General features: G+C 30.4%; 2 protein-coding genes across 2 annotated transcripts; one reads left to right on the top strand and one right to left on the bottom strand.

Annotated features, from left to right (window-relative positions):
• Positions 1 to 8,446: 8,446 nt before the first annotated feature.
• On the bottom strand, positions 8,447 to 13,611 carry LOC126835684 (protein dj-1beta-like). The gene is made up of 6 exons (XM_050568429.1): positions 13,459 to 13,611; positions 13,215 to 13,329; positions 12,345 to 12,500; positions 10,805 to 10,874; positions 9,220 to 9,339; positions 8,447 to 8,727 (listed from the first exon to the last, which is right to left on the bottom strand). The coding sequence occupies exons 2-6, from the start codon at positions 13,302 to 13,304 to the stop codon at positions 8,606 to 8,608; spliced, it is 558 nt and encodes a 185-aa protein (XP_050424386.1). The 5' UTR covers positions 13,305 to 13,329; positions 13,459 to 13,611; the 3' UTR covers positions 8,447 to 8,605.
• A 1,030-nt stretch (positions 13,612 to 14,641) lies between these two features.
• LOC126835670 (phosphoglycerate kinase) lies at positions 14,642 to 21,035 on the top strand. Its single transcript, XM_050568408.1, has 7 exons — positions 14,642 to 14,861; positions 17,787 to 17,990; positions 19,447 to 19,791; positions 19,878 to 20,016; positions 20,076 to 20,332; positions 20,430 to 20,629; positions 20,712 to 21,035. The coding sequence occupies exons 1-7, from the start codon at positions 14,800 to 14,802 to the stop codon at positions 20,750 to 20,752; spliced, it is 1,248 nt and encodes a 415-aa protein (XP_050424365.1). The 5' UTR covers positions 14,642 to 14,799; the 3' UTR covers positions 20,753 to 21,035.
• Positions 21,036 to 22,757: the final 1,722 nt, after the last annotated feature.

The raw sequence follows: 22,757 nt of genomic DNA, 5'->3' as shown, positions 1-22,757 counted from the left end.
CATGGATAGGTAGGTATAGTGAAAACACAAAATAACCAGAAGGGAAACCTCAGCCGGGATTGATAAGTGTCCGACAATAATTATTATTTATTACGCTTTTTCCTGGAATTATATTCCGTCTATTATAGTCTGGCTCTCAGCTAGAAAAACAATATGGCAGTCGGCCTTATTCAGCGGCTTATTAAAAGAACCCTTTTAAAGTTTCCCTTCTGCTTATTCTGTGGGTAAAAGGTTAAGTACATGTTATCACTTAATTACATAGGATAAAACGCATACTATGATACCACAATGTGATATAATTAATTATGTTATGTTATATTAGTTATACACTTATTTTACGCTACTCATATTGTATCAACAGTGGTTAACATTTTATAATTTATTTTAAGTATTCAATTAAAACGTATAATAAACTTACTTCCATTTGTGATTTGGCCTAAAATTAAGTATAGTTTGCAAATACGCTAACATCAAAGTAGCGTCATGGTGTGGTGCAATGATTAACTGAGGTAACACATGAAGTTAAGTTGCTTACATCGCTGCTTGATCTCGGACGGATGATTTCTCGAGCCCGAGGTCTTTAGTGGTAACCTACACCCCCTACTACACGTGTTTTCTAGTTTCTATCTACACAAGTAAACCCTTTGCAACAGACTAAACTTACCAAAAAGCTAATGGCCAAATTTAAAATAATTTAAAAAATGTACACGGGGAAGGAGACGGAAGACCCAGCACATTATTAATTATTCCTAGTAAAAATCATCATGGATGCACAATCTGAGGCAATGGTTTGATTACAGCAACAACCAAGTATTCAAAGCGGCCCAAGAGACAATCCAGATTAATATGATGATTTCCAACGTCCGTTAGGAGAGGAATTCCAAGAAGAAGACACGGGGAAAAGTAGCTATATAGTTGATCAACCAAAAGTATGGTTAATATAGGCTATAGGGACTAGGGTTGGGCCTATCCGGATAATTGATCAACTATCCGGATAGTTAAAAATTATCCGGATAGCTTCGGATATTCATTTCATTTTTATAAGACAAATATACCTTAATAATATATAGTGTTTTAAACATACCGAATAATAAAATAATGACACCTAATTAAATTTTCACATGAATGATTTTTAGATATATCCGTGTCAGTGGTTGTAAACCGACTATTCGGACTCTTTGCAGAGCCCATCCTCAGGGTTGTCACGACTGTTCCGCTGCCGGTTAATAACCACTGACACGGATATATCTGAAAATCGTTCACGTAATATTTCAACCCGTGAAAGTTTCAAAAAATACATTAATTTGAGTACTCGAAAAATATATTCGGCTGGTTAAAAATTAAATGAATATCCGAAACTATCCGGATAGTTTCGGATATCCGGATAGTTGATCAATTATCCGGTTATCAAATAATCCGGATATCCGCAAAATCCGAATATTAGTCCCAACCCTAATAGGGACACAATCAATTTATAGTTAAGATAACTAATTAAATATTTTCACCAACTAAATGTTTAGTTAAAGCAATTATTTATTTAGTTATTCAAACTATACATTTATTAACCATACTTTTAGTTGATCCAAGCTATGTATTTTTTCCGTGATAATAGCCAATAGGTAATAACGAGGTTTTTGGCCATGAAATATTTGAAAACCTTTTCAATATATCAAAAATCCGCCAACATATCCTATCCATTATAAATGACACTTATTCTATAAATTTGATAATGGATGTTTGACAGTGCCGGATTCAAATCTCGGGTCCCTACAAATTTTCTCTTAATTATTTGTATATGTATCAAATAAGCCTCTTTTCCATGTTAGCATATATGGGCATTCAAATTTTAGCTTAATGTTAAATTTTATTGATTAATTCCCTTTGAAATATGCTTTAACAAATGGTGTAATAAGAATTTTCGAAAAATTGCCTATACTTTACTTCTTAACAAATGGGTGGTTTGCTCAGTGCCGTAACTTGAAGACAAACGGCCCCAATGTAAATACATATTTATTGGTTTCTCCTCGTGTATTGTAAAATGAGTACAAATAAAATACGTATAAATTATTTTTTATTTAAATATTTATGAACAATTAAAGTTAATTAAGTATTTTTTTACTTAAGTCTAAATATATTGTTAGATATTTTGTCATTATCCAAAAATGAAGTAGTCATAGTCTCTATTAAACATAGAAATTTGAATACTGTATAACAATTAATGAACTATACATATATATATTTTTTTTCTTCTTAATACTTACATTTTAAACTATATTAATAGTTGTTGACTACAATGGGGGGGGGGGGTGATGCAATGCACCGCCTACGCCTATATTTTTACGGCACTGGGTTTAGCGTTTATATTATGAAAAATATTATACTTGTTTAATACAATTTAAAATCATTTACTTTTGGAATCGCACACATTCAAAAATAAAATCACAGTATCTATTGTGTCTCTTACCCAAAATTGAAATCAATACTACATTACTAACATGCGCGACATTAATTTACAAAGACGGCATACCGCGGCGGTCACCTAAATTTATTATAACAATTATTTAATCGTTATCGCTTAAATATAGTAGGTATATAAATTATAAAAATTTAGATATTGTATATCTATCGTAATCTTCGACCGCCGTGCGTCGCGTTATCGTCATTATCAATTCCTGGAAATTAACTTTGGAAAACCTGTAGGAAATCTCACTATAAAGAGTATTTTTCGAAATGGAAATTCATAAATACCTCTGAAATGTAAATGTTTCAGAATAACTGTATACAAAATCTGAGACAGTGCTTCGATAATTATTTATTAGCATTTAATATTTTGATCCATTGTCACGGGGCCCATAGGCGATCGCCTAGTCCGCCTATTGGGTAATCCGGCACTGATGTTTTTGCTTTAAAAGTATCATGGAACAATCAAAACGTGTTCTACGTAGGCGTATGATAAGGATAGGAAAAATATTTAAAAACGTTATGGCCGCTGTTCCTAATTTGATAGAGCCATAAAGGAAAATTTGTAGTACAAAAATCCTCATTTATGTTTTAGCTCAAAACTAAAATTTTTCGAAAAATTGCCTATAGCGAACCAATTAATAAATAGGAATTTTAGCGTCTTCTTAAGTCAAACTGATGTGTGGCATTTGGAAACAAACTGTAATCTTTAAGCTAACCCTCTGAACTGAGTGTTGAATTCGTTTAAAAATAAATATTTTGATATTATTATAGACGGTCTTATTTGAAGGCGCTACGCACGGGAGTGGCGTAACCGTATGTTACTTGCTATATAGGAGGAGCGTTGGCTACCAATAACGAAAATGGCGGTGCCGGTGCTGGTGAACGGGGCCCACCTTCCGGTGGCCCGGGGGGGCCTTCCACTGTGGTAGTCGTTCGTGGGAAAGCTTTGCGCGGTGGAAAGTTCATTGCCGGTCACACGCCGACCCTGCGCCGCCACCGCCAAGCGCCGCTGTTCGGCTGCACCGGATGGGCCCTCGGGCTCGTGTCACGATGCCGCAGCCGCCGTTTAAACGCAAAGCCGCGCCACGAAAAACGAACGGAGAAACATAATAATTAATTTCTCGCTCATTATTTTTATTATTTTTTTTACCATTATTATTATTATTATTATAACTGCGCATATACAAATTATATTCTTGTTATCCGTCTTCTATATTATGTGTTATAACGTGTATTCACAGCGTACACCACGAACATAGCCTTGCCCTGAGAGGCTTTCCGCTTTGATGAGAACCAAAGTATAATATGTATACCTACCTACGATTCGATTTAACCCGCGCTGCAATCAAGACACCGTACATATTATAATAAATACGACGGCCAATCCTTATTCATATCAGCTATTATAACACGCCATATACACAAGACGTTATCTTTTTTGTAATTGGTTATTAAAGATAAATTGTTTTCTATTTCTCTAGGCGAGCGTGCGCGGACTGCGGTATACATTTATTAATGGGGTCAAAACTCAGCACTAAAAATACCTTAATTTTACCAAATCCTCGTACTCGTCTACTATAATTAGCTATGCCCAGTGGTCAGTGGATAAAAAAAAGTGGCCGATGGATCTAATCGGATTAATTCCTAAAAACCGAGTTTTCATAAAAACATTAAATGGATGTATTTTTACTTGTATAACTGATTTAGTAAAAATAAAATGAGCAAAAAAAAAAGTAAATTCATTACTGGGCTATCATTTTGAAACCGGATGCAAAATGAGGAAGTATATTATTCCATTGTGTGATGTCCAAAGGTTGCCATTACTGCCATAAATAAATAAATAAATGCGTATGGCGTATTGACCAGAAGTGGCTATGGCTAACTTTAGCATTCGGGGTTGATAGTATGAGTCGCCGCTAAAAATCCCGGGTGGTCACCCATCCGGGATCAAGGAATAAAATCATAAGACAGAAGCTTACGATGAGATGGAACTTTAAAATTATAAAATGACCTGGCCAAGCAATCAGTGACTTTCACAAGCGTAGTTTAACGCATTTCTGTTGGTGGGGGGGGGCTATACCCTTTATACAATTTTGAAAGTACAACCTTGTGGGGGAAATTACCGGTCCATGTTTAAGCCATCCACAATTTTTTTTACGCATCTAATATCTATAGGCCACACGAGTTTAAGTGAAAATACCTACATTTTATTTTTTGTGTACTTAAATATAAAAAAACTGTTATTTTGCAATGGTCCCTGCACTTTTATAACAAATAGTAATAAGTACACAATAAAGTTATTAATAGAAAAAATAAAATAAGTACAAGTAGTATTAAAAAATTGAATTTAACCGTCTACAACTTTTTTATCAATAATTTTACAATTCAATGGTTTATGGTAGCATTGTTTTCTTAACTTATCAACATTTATGGCAAAAGATAATTTTGTGGATAGTAGTTATCAAATCTTGGTTATTATTATTTATTTAATTAAGTGTATAAATTTTAAAATTATTTATGCCAAAAAAGAAATGTATGTATTCACTATTGTGTAAATATTTTTTAATACGCAATAATCAATACCTAAAACTTAAGTCATATCACGGCATGACTCATGAGCGACATGATAAGCTGTAAACCAAATAATAACGTACATCATAAGCGAATTCAACAATAAGGAATTTTTCCTGGGAGCGGAAGTGTTGATCCCAAAAAAAGTGTCAAATTTAACTCGGTTGTGTATACCTACTTTAATAGTAAGGGTGTATGCCTGAAGAATATAACTATATGTGCGCGTGGGAAAAAATGTGTTCTGGAGAAAAAAAAAATGTCAAGTGCAATTCAATGTTAATATGTGTCATTGGCGATTAGATGAAAGGGAAAACGCAAAGTATATTGATCATTAATCATTACAAATCCTCCGAACAAAGCGATTCGATGTACAATTCTGTGTAGTCGTTTCCTACTGCGAGGGACTGGTGCGGTGTGGGTAGAAAAATGGTCACTGGTCAGCGGTCAGCAAATTAACAAAACGCTCGCGTCTAGACGTGTGGTTTACATTTTGTTAAAATTCTTGTAAGACCGCGAACCTTTCGTGTGGCAGGATAGAAAAAAATAAGACCCTTTGGCACGGTGTCCTAGCAACAGCTATCGCACAAACGACCAAATGCAGACATCATAATATAAAGGTGGCTTCAATTTTGTAACGTTCCGCTACAACCCATTTGATTTGATCCATTTATCATTCAATATTAAAAAAAAAACTGTAGACCTTGAGACATATGACATGTCAAAGAAAAAAAATAACAATATTCAACATTTTGACGATTTATAAAACGTTATTGTATATAAGGGTTTTCTCGTCGTCAAACTACCAATGCCGACCGCCGACGGGTGGGCTACTACTTGCACGGATTTCAAACGTTTTAGCTACTGGGTCATTCGTTTACATTTTTTTTTTACCGCAATAATGCTAATTTTTAATCTGTCGAATATGTCTTATTTCATGAGTGGAGACTCACCGCTTTAAAAAATGTATAACATATATGACACAAATAATTAATCGTAAAAAAGAAAAAAATTACCATAAACTTTGAATTATTATTATTCTTTAATTTTCAAAGCCGGTTTTTAATAAAAACGATTTTAATGAAATTCTTGAGTTACAATTGTCTTGTAACCATTTGAATTACGTACAGAAATATATATACACATATTCATAGTCCAATGTCTTTCCTAAAGATTGATAAAACATTTCTACTAAAATTAAAAAAGTTATCTAGTTTTCGACTATCATTTTACTTAAGTTATTTTCTTTAGAAATTCTTCGGTCTCCGTTCATTGTATTTGTTCCGAAGTCAAAATAAATGTGTATTACAATTTATTTTTACGTGTAAAATGATTAATCGATTCTGGAAAACATTAAAAACAATTTTTGACATTTTTATGTCTTTGCTTTAGCACACAAACGGAAAAATCGACACCGGTTATCATAACGAAAATATCAGCTGATTTATCTGATAAGATAAGATTTTACTTGGAACACAACCGGAAAAATCGACACTTTTTATCATAACGAAAATGTATCCTTATAATATATCCTTATGAGAATGTGGATGGGGATAGGGCGTTAAATTTTTAAAATTATGTGTTGTTTTCACAACGAACAAACTTGAATGAATGGTTAAATTGATTCAAAATAACCAAGTGAATGTTTTGCTAATAAATCGATTAAGGCCAATTACTAAAAACCTTTTAGCCACAACATAAAATTTACCTTTTGAGTTCCGTGGTTACTATTGTTACAAACCAAATGTTATTTTTCATGATATTGTAATTTATAAATATTTAAATGTGTATTATATATTTATTTATATGATTTATAATAGACTGAAGTTGAATTCTCTAAGTCAATAGTATAAATACAGTTTAATAAAGGTGATATAAATAAAATGTATAAGATTTTTTGTTAGAAGTCATTACTCATTAATAATAATAATAATTACATATATTATATTATGTTGGTTAAGAGCCGGATTTGTTATTTGGACCCATCCCTCTATAATCCAAGAAATACATTTGTAAAATAAGTATACTCAATAAAAAGAATAATATAACTCAACGACTTTATAACTTAAAACGTCTCAACTCTCAGCCCCCAAAATATCTAGAAATCACCAAAGAAACTGAAAAATATATAACTTTTAATATAATTATATATTTTCTAAATATTTGAGGAAGGCCATTTGGACATGAAAAATATTGTCCTTCATTACACAATTTAAAAGTTGGCAACCCTATAAGTATGGTCTGCGGATAATCTAAGCGTGTACGAGATAATATTACATAAATTATATTTTAAAATAATAGAAAAACATACTAACAAGAATAACAATAAGATAAGCTATAATACTAATTAATCATAGTGTTCACACATGATCACTACATTTCCTCACCCATTAGACGTAAGTTTCCTCAAAAACTGGTTACATCATACAGTATATAATAAAAAAAATAACTGATTTAGGTAAAATATAATACAAAGATAAATCAATTTGATATACTAATGGCGATAGAATAATGAATACAATATTATTATGAGCATAAAATATTGTTGTCATACATATTGTTATACCATTAGCAACATTTATATTACACAGATAGAACAATAATTTAATAGTTAATAGAAATGCATCGTTCTAATTCTTTGTTAGTTAAGCGACTTATTAGCAAATCGAATATGCATTTGGTAAAAATTAGGTCTGCAATCGGATCGTGTGGTGTAGTGACAAGTTTATGACGAGTGTCACATAGAAAAGCATTTGTATCGGATAAGTTAAGTAAACGACCATTTTTAATGTGATCCTATAATAATTTTACAAATTGTGTTTGTTTTATCTTTTATGTCGAGTAGTCTTAAATAAAATCTATGATCATTTTATATTTCATAGGCCTATAAATTTAAAGTAATGTATTGAGACAACCCTAACGTTTGAAGTATCTTATAGTCCTGGCTTCCTCCCCATAAAATAACAATAGTTTACTCATGGGTACTACGATTATAAGATCCTAAAATTCGGATGTTAGTGTATTAAAAGGACAATTTAAACTTTCATCAATTTGTTCAAGAAAAGGATATAGTTTATCTTTCAGTAAATGACTACGTGCATGTCGTCTTAACCTATCTAATTTAGAAGTTAAGAAATTGAGAAATGTGAATTTTACACGGGGATCCTTGTTTACAACTTACATTTTGGATACAAATATCTTGACACATTCTATCTCTACCCAGTTGGCCATTTTCACCATTTCGGCCTAACATTAAGTAATAAGTATAGTTGAGCCTATAAATTTAGTATTGCTCAACTTAACTTATTTTTTACTGATAAAGATGGTCGTTGGTCATAAGATAATTGTTTCATTGTTACTATTTTACAATATAATGGATAATGATTAAACATTTTCAATAATTTAATAACAGTAGTTTAAACTTAATAAATTCATTCATTTTAATTGTAGACATTTTAAATATTTAACAGGTTTTTCTCATAAGTAATTTATAATAATTCCTATATAATTAATGATAATGATTATATATTCTATGATACTTCATAGAATATCAAAAAAATCAAGTACATTGCATTTAAAGAGGATAAAGAATTCCCTTTGCAACTTTATCCTTTTCTTCTTTGTTTAGCAAAACTTCTACAAGGCGTAACCCGAATTCAACTGCAGTAGCGGGTCCACGACTTGTTACCAATTTTCCTAAAAATAATAACAAAATAGCACAGTATAGTACTAGAGTATATTCAGTTCAAATTAAAGGTAACATATGTTATAATAAAACATATTTAACTATATTATATAATTCAGTTTCAATTTCTAAGTAAGTTTTCAGATAGCAAATTTTCCATTTCCCAAGTATTTTAGTGACATTTGGGGAGTTAATTTACAAGATGAGTATTACTCACAACTGACCAACCAGAATTTACTAACCAGGGAGTCAATTTTCAATTTAATCAAAAGCTGTTTTAAATCGAAAAGGGTTTTATTTTTTTGCTAAATGTCTTAGTGTGGAAATATTGTTTTACTGCCCGTCACATTTGATGTTTTACATTAACTGGTGTCCAGTCATTGAATGTTGGTTTAATTTTTTTTTATCGCAATTAAAAATTGAAAAATGTGATGGATAATTGTTTACGATCCAATTGAGTATTGACCTTCTAGTGTCTATTAATATAAAAATAAAATGTATACCATCGACAACAGTAGAATCTTCTTTATAATTGTATGCACCCTCAATATCACTTTTAACACTTGGATAAGAAGTCAAATTTTTTCCTTTAGCGATGTCATGTTTATACAATACGAACGGTGCTGTAAAATAAATTATGAATAATTAGTTTATTTAAAACCCACACAAATACAAGTAAGCAGGGGCAGATTGGTCAGACAGATATGTAGGCCATTATTATTTAAATGAGTGAAAATGTTGGAGTGCATGTTTATTTTTTGGCCCAATTATTTATATAAAAATATCAAATAAAAGAGTGTGTTTGGAAAGAACGTCTCAAAAAAAAAAAACACATTCATGGAACACATGTGAAATAAATACTTTTTCACTGAACGAGTTTCCTATTTATTAAGGAGTAAGTGTAGGCAAGTTTTTGCAAAATCATATTTTAGAGCTTGAGCCTTGACTTATAGTGTACTTATTAATAGAGTAATGAGGATTCTTTATTGATTGTCGTCAGTCATTTGACTTTCTATAAGATAAATTACAATTTTTTTCCCATCAAAATTGTTTTGCGAGGGATAAATTTATGAGGTCAATATTCAAAGTTACCAAATTTTTATTTTTTCAATAGTATTACTCGCTAACTTTTAATAAAAAAATTAAAAATACAATTTTTTTTTTATTATATTCATTGGTAAAAAACGGGTGTTGTGTCAAGTTAAAAGAATAAAAACGTTACAACACAGGTAAAGTTCTTATCTGTGTACAGTAAAATGTTTATAATTCTACTACGAGAACAACCTAAACAAAATATACACTGAAGCTTATACAAATTATCCTGAAAATAAATTGACAGGGTCGAAATTCTTTCTTAATTATTGTCTATATAAAACCCCTTAAAAACCGCCTGCTTTCCATTCCCTTAACTTAAAAAAAAATGAAGGGTTAACCCCCTGATTTTGGCATTAAATGTAAACAATTTCATATGTTTAAAGAACATTTCCAAGACTGGAAAGATTTACGTATTGTTGTACAGTTTAAATCATAACTTTAATTCTTTATTGTTTAGTGGAATATGAATTATTTAGCATTTATCAAATTAAGATACATGGTAAAATGTAAAATTACAATTGATAAAATTATCAATTGGGGGAGTAGTTTTTCTTTCTAAATTGTACCGGTGAGAGGGAAAGATTATTGTACTTAATAATTTGAACCTATTAACCAACTTTCAGTAAAAGAAGTTTTATTCCTACGCCGACCCTACAAATTAACTTCATTTGACATCAATTTAACCTTTAATGACACACGTGGTTTCCAGTCATACTTAATTTAAGTGTGACTTAGTTAAACTTTTCACGTCAATCACACACGTGAGTACCACAAAAGAATTGGTTTATTTTTATTAAATTTATTAAAGCCCAATAAAGTGCAAAATATGTTTACTAGAAGATAATCTACTGTTTACTTTATTTAGTTTTCAATAACTTATTTTTTAAAGAGGAAGGTAAGAGGACATAATCTTAACTTTTCAAGTAAATTTGTTGAAATATACATTATAATAAATATCTAATTAAGATAATTGTATGAAAATTTAAATATTACCAGCACAAATAGCAGCAATAACACTACCAGCTTGCTCATGTGTTTTCAATATTTCTCCAACCACACTAGCCTGTAATAGTTTTTAAACAAATTTAAGTATACAAAATTAGAAGTTTATGCAATGTTAACTATTATAGTGAAATCTGTCTATAGCGGAATTATAGTTGATTGAAGGAACATTTCATATTAGGCAGTTTTCAGTTATATATAGTAAGTATACATGCATAATGGTTTAGCGGGATCATACACAAATTTTCCGGTTTATAAAAGTCCATTTTAGAAAGGTTTCACTGTGTTTGTAGGACTTTGCGTCTGATTTTTTAAAATAATTTTATATAGGCAGTTTTTGTTAAAAAACAATTTTACTACTTTTGTATAAAGTATAAACATACCAATAATAAATGAGTAGTTCTACTTAAAAATATTATTTGGCTTTTATCCTACTAAATTAAAGATGGCGCCTTGTAGTGTATCATTGTTGGTATAATTTTTCTTTTAATTATTAAACTTCATACAGTTTTATTTTGAAGGATCTAGTTATTTGTTGCCAGATAACAACAGTATTAACATTGTATTTGTAAGACTTGATACTGTAAGAGTTAAATACTGCTGTTATAAATTCGGAAATAGCTTAGTAGCCCATGTACTATCGCTGAACCTTCCTTGAGAGGTATTCTGACAGGTTGGATATCCTAGACAGGTCGTAAGTTCATTACAGGAAATGGATGGTGGCTTCTTTATAACCACATGATTTCTCACCCAGAAAATGGACCAAGTGTAAGTTGGCAACTGTGAGCACCAATAATACCAAGTGCTGTTATTATTAACTATAATTAATTAAAAATAACCAGATTCTCTAAAGTCACCCTGTTATACAGTCATCGATAATATTATAATAATTGATAAAAATATAGAATTTAACTATCTATCAGGTAGCACTTAATAAAGCCAATTACAATAATTATCTCATGTATGCCTTTTTTTAAATTTTCTCTACCTTAAATATATGATCTAAATTATTGATAGAGTGTAAGATATTTTTATATAATTTTACCTCAATTGTGACGGTCTCCTAAAATTTTTTTTTATAGTTTTAGAAAAATTATAATTTTATAGTATATAATAATGAAAACGTTATTTGTATACTTAGATAAAAGTGTGAAATTCAGTGACATATCCAGGGAGGGATGGATAGATTGTTAAAACCCCTCTTGAAATTTTATTCTTATTTAAAAATGTATTTATATTTATATTATGTATACTTATATGTATGTGACAATAAAAATGTAGTTTGTAATTTCAGTTAAACATTTTTTTTTTAGTAAATAACTAGATATGACATTGGAAAGGGGAAATCATAAGGGTACTTTTATTTTTGTAGAATATTGGGGACCAAAGTTATAAGCTTTAACGAGTGCACTGGGTTATCTTAAACATGCCATTTCTCCATGATATCTTTTTTAGTCTAACCTCCAGCCTTGCATTTTGATTGGCTATAACTAAGCAATTGAATAATATGTAAAACAAGATTTATACATACAGCAGCTAAAGTTTTATATGACGGACCACCAGGAATAACAATAGCATCATATTTATTACACTTTACATCGCTTAATTTGGCATCAGTTTTTATAAGAACGTTAGATTTAGTCTTGACGTGTTCAGAGTCTGTTAAATCAGCAATGGTAACATTAATCTAAACAAACAAGCAAACATTTAAAAAATTTTCAGTTAAATATTATTAGAACACAGTTATAAGAAGTTTTTATACATCAACATTTTACTACTATTTATCGTATTAAAATGTTGGTAATGATATAAATTAGTTAAAAGAAGCATTGGGAGTAAGTAGTGTGCAAACAGTCCCCTCCCAGCTTGGCGATTACTTGGGGAAAAAAAAAGAGTTAAAAGATGCATTAAGAGCAGATTTTTATTAATTAGGTATGCAAAGTTTTTTTATATCTCAACTCTTATCATTTGTACTTAGTTCTTTAAATACCTAGAGATTCGGGCAATTGGTTTGCCAGTTAGAACGCTCGTTCTTATTAAAACTAATTTTAGGTCTTTAGGATTAAGTCTAAGTGTAGATTAGAAGTAATGTATGAAAACTAAAATTATAGAACTACAAATTAATAAAAAAGTTATTTTGAGAGAATTGAGCACTGTCACGTCATAACTACTGAATTGCAGGTGGAAATTTATCAATTATGATAAGTACCACATAAGTGTAATGATTAGTTACGATTATGATAACTTTTTATGAATTTTACTATGGTATTAAGTGAAATAGAATATACATTTTTAAGAAGCGTATGTTCCTTATTAAAGAAATTAACTATTAATAACTAATAACTCTTATATAGGTGAGAGCAGTTTTAAAGACTAATAAATAATAAATAATTTTGTTTACATTAGCACGGCGAAGGATATCAACGGGAGCGATCAATTCTAGTTCCTCGCTTCCTTCAGCTACAATAAACAGGGCCGATTTTCCTGACATGGTACAATGTGTTATTACAAAGTGTCTGTAATTGAAATAATTAAATCTGTTTGTTAGCGCTGACTCAACAAAAAATTGTGTGAAATGAAAGCTGTGACAAACAGTGTGTCTTTTAACTTTGCCAAATACTTTTAAAAGCATATTAATTTATTACCCTCAACGAAATCCAGTCTCTACGACAAATTAACAAACTAGATGTTATTGCAGAACTCTGAAGTTGGAATTATATAGTTATTAGTTATTACACAGATTATAATATGAATAATGAATTTATATGATTTCATATATCTAAAATCTGTGATTACCCATTACTTAATTGTAGATAATGTACGTTTGGTAGTTTTCTGCAGGTTAGGCAATAGAAATTAAAGTACGTTTTAAGCGTCCTCTAAACTGAAGATAAGGAATGCCGGTCGTATTATAAAGATTATAGAACAACACAAACATAATAATTATTGCAAAAAAAACTTCATTAACGTTGGGTTGCGATGATTTTTGTCGAATTCTTAATTATATCTCTAAGAAATTATGAAATGGTGAAGGGTAGGTAATAGGTATTGAAAGCTGTCTGTTTTTTGACGTATTAGACCAAATAGTCTGACAAAACTAAATGGTTTAAATGAATATCGGTTTCCTTCATAACCTAGGTATAGTAAAGTAGTCAAATAATCACTTTAAAGAATGGAAATCGGACTACCTTAAGCGTTAAGTAGGCATTTAAGTCTAAAATACCAACAAAACGGCGTTTACTCGTAAAACAAATTTTATAAGTTAAAATTAATACTTTGAAGCTTTTACTAATTAATCTGTTAATAAATTGACATGGTCGAAATTCACAGAAACCTTCTTTTTCTAAATTATTACTTATATAAAACTCCTTTTACCCGATTACTTTCAATCCCCACATTAAATCATTAACAAAATATAATATTTATTGTTTATTATTTTTATTTTAATACGTTTTTAATTTAAATACAATTATATCGATTTTTATTACGATACGATAATATTGAACAATGATCACCGTTCTCACCAATAAATAATAATATTTTAATAGTAGGCTGAACCGTTCTTAAATGATAAGCAAAGCTGGTAAGAAGTGAGAACTGTCATCAGGAGTATTAATTCTAATATGACTTATTTCGTAATACGAAATTCGTATAAATTATTATTAAAATTTTAACGGTAATGTGTTAAAAACTAAAAAGTGTATTAATCGATACAAATTACAATCGATATTATCGATAATAAATGGTACCATACTATCGAGCAAACGTAAATGACCGAATCGTATGTTGAAGGGCATTGCGATTGCGCCGGTTATTGATTTTAACGTCTTCCCGCTTCCCCCTGCCCATCAATCCAGGCTCCAGCTACCAGCGGCCAGTATTATAATCAGTTTATTTCACTGCCTTCGCCCGTCAGTTCGTTTGTGGATTTCTGCGTCCTGGATTAAAAGGATATCGTTTTTCTGTTTCTTCATTAATCTACTGAAATGGCATTAAACAAACTTAGTATCAAGGGTTTGGAAGTGGCGAACAAACGCGTATTGATAAGGTACTTTTAAATTAAAATTATAATAATAATTATAGTTTTGTTTGGAGTAGGATGGAATTTAGAAGCTCCGACAACCTTCTAAGTATATTTTCATACCAAATATATTTTGTCAAGTTTTATTAAGTAAATTGTTTGTTAGTTGCACTTGTTTACAGCATTTTGCTCAGGGGTACAGCAGATAGCCACTTTTTTTTGTTATAAGGAAAATGTTTAAATGATCGGAACCAATTTTACTTTACTGGACACCCTTTTTATTATGTCATATCATAATCTTTTTTGCGCTGATTACAAATCTGAGTTCGGAAATTGGCGGAGTCCTCTGTTCAAAGTACAGCTACTTGAACTTTAAGAATATTGTTACGCGAGACTACCGCGGCCCCCTGGGCGGCAGGCTCTGAAATTGATCAGTGAAAAAACCTCACCAAACCAATCCCTCTCTCCCTCAAAATAGTTGACGAAAAAATTTAAGTGTGCATTAAAAAAAAGGACCACAAAGGGCGGGGCACAGTCTAGTCAGCCGCTAGCTGTTGCCACCGCACGGCTCGGTCAACATGTCTATAACCTACTGTTATATGGAGAAAACTTCAAAGTTCAATTAGCTAAAACTTTTATACTAGAAGAGTCCGCCTAATTCTGACTTCAGATTTGTAATTAGCGTAAAAAACACTATAAATTATAATATGGCATAAAAAAGGGTGTCCGGTAAAATAAATTTATGACAATTGATCCCACATTTCCAGTTTGTTAAGGCTATACCAAGGTCAACCTGTCACCTAAAAGGCCTCAGATTTTAAATCTCCAAAAGGTCCCCAAACCATTTTGATTTGTATATTTTACACAATTTTACAGTTGTTTTTCCCTAGTAAATCCCACATATTATGTTAAATGCCCAAACCCTGGGGCTTCCGAGGCTTTCAGGGTCTCGGTTGTAGTTTTGCCCTGGTAACCTTCGTCAGTGTGACCCTGGTTCGCACTATAGACCAAATGCTTATGTTCGAGACAAAAACAATTGAATGTTCATATTTATCATTCAGGAGCAGAGTAATAAAGTCCTGCAAACGAATCGTTGGACTATATGTAGTTATAGTGTAGAGGCACTTTAATACAAAGCCGCACGCCTCACTCACATATGATACTGGCCTATGGAAATAAGCCATGTCATAGAATTAAAATACTTAACTTTAGTATTTAAGCAGGACGATTGGTCAAGGGGATAAAGTGACAGCGTGTTAGTGCTAAATGTCATAGATCGACACTTGGTCAGGCGGTTTCGGAAAATTACACTTTGTTGTAAATATTTAGGTTGCTATAGGTGAGTGAATCAAGTATGGGTAACAACGGTAATATATTATGATAGACAGTCTTCCCTAAGTGTCTTCCCCCTTTATACTACAAATACATTTTTTAGCACATTATGTCAAAACAATGCTTTTTATCAATATTTGTAATTCCATTATTACAGATTCGCATCAAAGCGTTTATTTCAAAGTTATTTTATCACATTCAGTTATAATAATTCATATAGACCTGTTACCTCCCCCACCCCAATATGCTCCATCCTTACTATGCCCCTACGTCTGTTCTGACTTTTAAAGTTGAATTTATGTAGGAAAAGGTATTTAGTATTAAAATAAACATAAAAAGTGTAAACCTGTGTTTATAAATATAAACATACATTTTCATGAATAATATCATGTGTCCACACATACATGGCTTTTGCCGCCCGACATGGCCGTGCGTCTTAATTTGCATTCACAAAGTTTTTTGGGCGCAGAATTTTCAGAGCCGTGCCGCAAAATCAGCGATCAGGTAGGTGAGCAGTTTAAATTTAAGAAAAGCCGAGCGGTCTGTGTGACCATGTCGGGATAGTGTGGACGTGCATGTGTAGCCTAACAATGGGTGGCTGTAATTATATGGGATGATCAATTACTGTAAAAGACACTCATTTTCTTTAAAATGATTATCCTTAAACTGTTCACTCTGTATTTCAAATTTAGTAATACCACGGTTCACGTCAAGTTGAAATATATATTTTTAAAATATTATCTTTTTGTGTTATTTACAAGTTTCGCAGCCCTAGTGCACATTTAAGCGCGCTTGAAAGAATAGCATCTTCTTCTGGTGCCATTTATAATAAGACTGTGTCAGATTATTAGATGGCCAAAATATTCTGTATAGTAAATTTTCTTAATGCCGCGGCATGTGTGCCGCGTATATGTGGATAGATACTCTATTGCGCCGCAAATTCGACTATAAGCCATATGTGTGGACCTGCCTTCAAATAATAATTCATACATAAGTGTAGTTATTATTATTTTTAGTTTTTATCTTTACAGTATTACCTATTAATAATATTACATACCTATTATGTAATACATAAGTTTTAGTTTTTTAAGTTTATTTATTTATATTTAGAAAAAAACAATTTTAACAAACATAATTTTGTTATAGTCAAATCAATCCGTTTGTAACTTCCTCCTTGGTAAAAATGTTTTTGGTATGCCTTTGTTTTGTATTCATCACTTTTCATAGCAGCCAGCTATTCTATTATACAATTTACAAATCTATTTTAGATAATAATTTATGGCTTAAAACATAATGTGTTCAAATGGTGTTTTAGAGCCACCTACAATTAGTGTCCATAGAAAAATCCGAATTTCCCTTCTACTCCTGAGCAGGGATATTAATGTTTTAAATGGAGCAGCATAGGCTGATTTTAAAATATGGTTTTCTTTGCGAAAAAATAAAATTGTATTTTAATACACATTATTTTTGTTTTTTTGGCTGCAAAATTTTAATTTGATGTTTCAATTTATTTTATTAATTTAAATGTAAATGCTGAAAAAATCATTTAAAATTACATGTAAGAAAAATAAATTGAGTTAAAAATGTACAATTACTAATGAATAGGTTTTTTTTTTTTAGAGTTGATTTCAATGTTCCTTTAAAGGATGGTAAAATAACTAACAATCAACGTATTGTTGCTGCTTTGGATACCATTAAATATGCTATTGATAATGGTGCTAAGTCTTTGGTTCTAATGTCACATCTTGGACGTCCAGATGGCTTGCCAAATGCTAAGTATTCTTTAAAACCAGTGGCTGAGGAACTCCAAAAACTTCTCAACAAGTAAAATATGCAACTATTATATATAAATTTACATAAATCTGCATTACCTTTAGTTAATAGTTTTACAGGGTTTAGTATATATTTTTCTTAATTATTAAACTTGATTATGCCAATTGCTGTCTATGACCACTAGAGCTCACGATTTGTAATGTGTTTAAACATACAAGTGTACCTGTAATTAGTGAATCTGAACCAGAACAGTTTAAGATCCATGTATTTTAAATACACGTGTATTTAAAGTTTATATAGTCAATGTTCAAATATCCTTGTATTAAATTATATATTATATTCTATGTAGTATATACTAAAAATTCGGGAGTTTATTTATTTAATTTTATTAATATATCTAGGTGTATAAAACACGGTTTCACATACATTAATACACGCGTACACAGATGTCAACACACGAATCTGAATTTATGGATAACAGTGTTCTTAACCACACATGAAATAGAGTACACATCTTATAATTACATTTTCATATGTGTCGTTCATTGTAAAAGTGAATTATCTCCTTGTAATTGTATATTAAAATAACGAGCTTTTTGTAAATTAATGTGTATGAAAAACAATAGAATTATGCATTCAGTGTTTACTATTTTTTATTTATTTTTGCATTTATTGGAGTTGCTTTCTTTTATAATAAAAGATATGACTAAATGTGACTCCATTAGGTAAGCAAAAATATGTATATTTTAAACATTTCGAGTTACACCACTTTTACAATAAACGCCCCATATGCAGATTAAAATGGTTAAAAAAAAAACTTTATTTCCATAAAAATGTAATTAAAACTTTTAAAATAAATGACTACATTATACAGAAATAACATTTATAAAAAAGTTAAAATATTTAAGTCGACTTTACTGTCAAATTGGTTTTATTTAAAATGTTTAATTCATGTAAATGTAGTACAACATTTTTTTTAAATAAACTGTGTTTATTTTTTAAGTCTCTGGCAACTTATCCGCTATTGGTAAGCTGATATGATTTATAACTTTAAAAGAACCATTCAAATTTAGAGGCAACTATCCCATAGGAAAGGTGGTTCTCAAGCAATACTTTCAAAGAGGGGATGGTGGGATCTTTAATTGCTTAAAAACAGTGTACAATATAATATGGTGGTCAAAGGTATATCTAATATATTATTAGTTTAGTAGTACCTAATAATTTTTTTATAAGCGACAGCATATCTGTCATTGTTAAATTGTTTTATGTTATATGAAATATATAATAATTTATTTTACTCTTAAATTTGTTTGTTTCTATTATTTCATTATTCCTGTCATCTTGAAATGTATTAAAAGTTCATTCTTTATTTTCCTTTCTTTCTGTAGCAAATCATCCCTTTCTACAATCCTCAAAAACGACGTGGACAAATATTGCGTAAAAAACAAAAAGTAATTAAATTCAATACTTGTTTCCTAAAATTAACTTAAATATTTTTATAATTTAGGAATGTTACATTTTTGCCTGATTGTGTTGGGGCGGATGTTGAACAAGCTTGTGCTGATCCAGCTCCAGGTACTGTTTTTCTTTTGGAGAATCTCCGGTTCCATATTGAAGAAGAGGGAAAAGGTGTAAATGAAGCTGGTGAAAAAGTGAAAGCTGATAAAGAAAAAGTTAAAGAATTCAGAGAGTCATTACGGAAATTGGGTGACATATACGTCAATGATGCTTTTGGTACTGCGCATAGACCTCATAGTTCTATGCTTGGTGAAGGATTTGAAAAACGGGCTGCAGGATTTTTGTTAAATAAAGAGTTGACATATTTCGCTAAGGCCTTGGATAATCCTGAAAGGTAAAAATAATTTATCCATTTATGATTTATCCAGATTATTTCTGATGTCATTTTAAAGTTGTATTAACATTTCCATTTAATTTCAGACCATTCTTGGCAATATTAGGAGGGGCCAAAGTTGCTGATAAGATTCTGCTTATTGAAAATTTACTTGACAAAGTCGATGAGATGATAATTGGTGGGGGTATGGCATATACTTTCTTGAAAGAAGCAAATGACATGAAAGTAAGAAGTAAATTTTATAAATGTTATTCAGTTAACAGATATTGTATGAATTTTTTTAGATTGGCGATTCTCTTTACGATGAAACTGGGGCAAAACTTGTTACCAAGTTGTTACAAAAAGCATTAAGTCGCAACATTAAAATTCATTTACCCGTCGATTTTGTTACCGCTGATAAATTCGCTGAAGATGCAAATACTGGTTTAGCTACTATTATTGGAGGCGTACCCGATGGATGGATGGGATTAGATTGTGGACCGAAATCTCAGAAATTGTTTGCTGAGCCAATTGCTCGTGCTAAAGTTATTGTATGGAATGGGTAAATTTATTAAATATATTTTTAATTATTGAATTACACTGTTTAATAAAGTAATTATAATAAAATTAATATTTGTATTTCTTATATTCGATTATAGACCTGCTGGAGTCTTTGAATTTGAAAAGTTTGCAGCTGGTACAAAATCTGTAATGGATGCAGTTGTAAAGGCGACCGCAAATGGTACTGTATCTATTATTGGTGGTGGCGATACAGCTACATGCGCAGCTAAATGGGGCACTGAAAGCCAATTAAGTCATGTCAGTACGGGAGGCGGTGCTAGCCTTGAATTACTTGAAGGTATGTTTAATATTTACTTTCAATTAGTTTAATTTTAAAATATAAAAACCTTTTTGAATTGTTATTGTATTTTTATTTACAGGAAAAGTGTTACCAGGTGTTGCAGCATTGTCCGACGCATAAATAATTTTTATCCTACAAAATTATTTTATCAAGTCATATTACTTATCTAAAATCTTTAATTTGAGAAAGTCTTTTAAATTATGGTGCAATATTCCAAATTTTTAGCCAGTGTGAAAATTCAAGATTTGCTTGTTACTTACTAATCGAATTTTCTGCTGAAGAGTTATTAGAAAAAATGTGATAAGAATATAAGATTTACCGTTCTATACTTATCATGATGTTATATCTCTGTGAATATCTTAAGTTATAAGCATTTGAAATAAATAAACGTATGATAAATGTACTCCTTGTTTGACAGTTATTTTTCTTAGACAGTAAGTGTTACTTCTTTCTTTACTTTAACAGTTTAAACAAATGTTATTTTCTTGCATTGCTGAATAATCTTCAATCTGATTCTTAATACAATAGTGATGTTTGGAAATGTAATTTATATCTAAATCTAAGGATAAACCAAACAACTATTATGTATTCAACATTTAATTAAAGATATGTATCTCACAAACCATAAACCATATTTCATATAAAATTAGCATAATATACTTAAATATGTATATTCCTCAATAATTTATAATATTATTAACTATAATATAAAGTAATCAACTAAATAAATTATCATTAATAAATAATACATGTACAAATTACAAGTATTTACAGTATATTATATGAAGACATTAGGTGTAAATTGTTGTTTTATGATTTTATATTTATCATTTTATTAGAACCGGTGATTTTCAGTGGTAAAAACATGTTTAAGCAGACTAAAAATAACTCGCTTAATTTTGGTTTTATTGTAAAAGCACCCATTATAAAATTAAAAGAAAACAATATTCCGAAGGGTGCGTCTTTTTTTTTTTTTTAATTCATATTTTGAAAAGTTAGTCATTTAAAAATTTTAATATAGTCGTTATTTCTAAACTATGTATTAAGCATTATACTTGGAATAATGAAAAAAAACGCACCGTCTTGCCCTCCAAAATATTGTTTTCTCTTAATTTTATAATGAGTGCTCAGCTGAGAAATACATATACATCAAAAGGCAAGCCATATGTTACCAACAGGTCTCCATAAAAATTTAAAATAAAAAGTATTAATCCGTTAAAATTGAATCCATTCCAAATGGAAAATAATAATTATAATTAGCAATAAATAAATATCATTCCTATGTCTTTTTAGCTATGATATATTATATATTTTAATTTGAACTTATTTAAAACTATGCCAGGCGAAATCATACACAGCGATGTATGTGGACCAATGGAAGAAAACTCGATTGGAGGTAAACGATATTTTATTATATTTAAAGATGACTATTCTAAATACACATGAATATTTTATTAAACATAAATCAGAAGTACAAGAAAAACTCAAGTGTTTTTTAAGTACTGTTAAAACTCAAACAAATAATGTTGTTAGAAAATTTAGAAGCGACTGTGGTTTAGAGTATTTAAATACGTTATTTTAATGCCAAAGTTTTAGCCACATTGGAATAGCCTGGTATAAAACATGAAACTAGTGTACCGTACACATCTCAACAGAATGGAAAAGCAGAACGAACTATGAGAACTGTTTGTGAGACCGCTAGAACTTTAATCTATTCCAAGAATTTTCCAAAATCATTGTGGCAGAGACAGTCAACTTAGCAGTGTTTGTGTTAAATCGCACAGGTAATTCGGATCAAGTAAGCAAATCTCCTTATGAATTGTGGTTCGAAAAATCATGTAAAATAGACAAGTACATAGATTTTGGTAAAACAGCTTATAATTTAGTACCAAAGGAACGGCGAAAGAAATTGGATGCAAAAAGCCAAAAAGGTTATTTCGTTGGTTATTCAGAAACAACAAAAAGGTATCGTATATGGTACAAAGAAAATATTGTGGTGTCTTTAAGCCGAGATGTAATTTTTGAAAATAATAATTTCTTCAATAACAAAGACGTCAGTCATTCTAAAAACATAAATGATAACGAGATTGTTTTTAGAACAGAAATTGAGCAAGGACATGAATCA

Source organism: Adelges cooleyi, unplaced genomic scaffold (genome assembly GCF_023614345.1).
Source record: "Adelges cooleyi isolate 19-005CV unplaced genomic scaffold, UGA_ACOO_1.1 ACOO_flye_CR_arks_rails_tigmint_CR_PRNA_23, whole genome shotgun sequence".
Lineage (NCBI taxonomy): Eukaryota > Metazoa > Arthropoda > Insecta > Hemiptera > Adelgidae > Adelges > Adelges cooleyi.
This window is presented reverse-complemented; position numbering and strand designations above follow the sequence as displayed.

Excerpts from the sequence above, each read along its gene's own strand:
- LOC126835670 (XM_050568408.1), top strand. The coding sequence starts at position 14,800 with ATGGCATTAAACAAACTTAGTATCAAGGGTTTGGAAGTGGCGAACAAA. Across the intron at positions 14,862-17,786 it reads AACAAACGCGTATTGATAAG|AGTTGATTTCAATGTTCCTT; the intron begins GTACTTTTAAAT and ends TTTTTTTTTTAG. Across the intron at positions 19,792-19,877 it reads GCCTTGGATAATCCTGAAAG|ACCATTCTTGGCAATATTAG; the intron begins GTAAAAATAATT and ends ATTTAATTTCAG.
- LOC126835684 (XM_050568429.1), bottom strand. The coding sequence starts at position 13,304 with ATGTCAGGAAAATCGGCCCTGTTTATTGTAGCTGAAGGAAGCGAGGAA. Across the intron at positions 12,501-13,214 it reads ATATCCTTCGCCGTGCTAAT|ATTAATGTTACCATTGCTGA; the intron begins GTAAACAAAATT and ends TTGTTTGTTTAG. Across the intron at positions 10,875-12,344 it reads CATATAAAACTTTAGCTGCT|GCTAGTGTGGTTGGAGAAAT; the intron begins GTATGTATAAAT and ends AAACTATTACAG.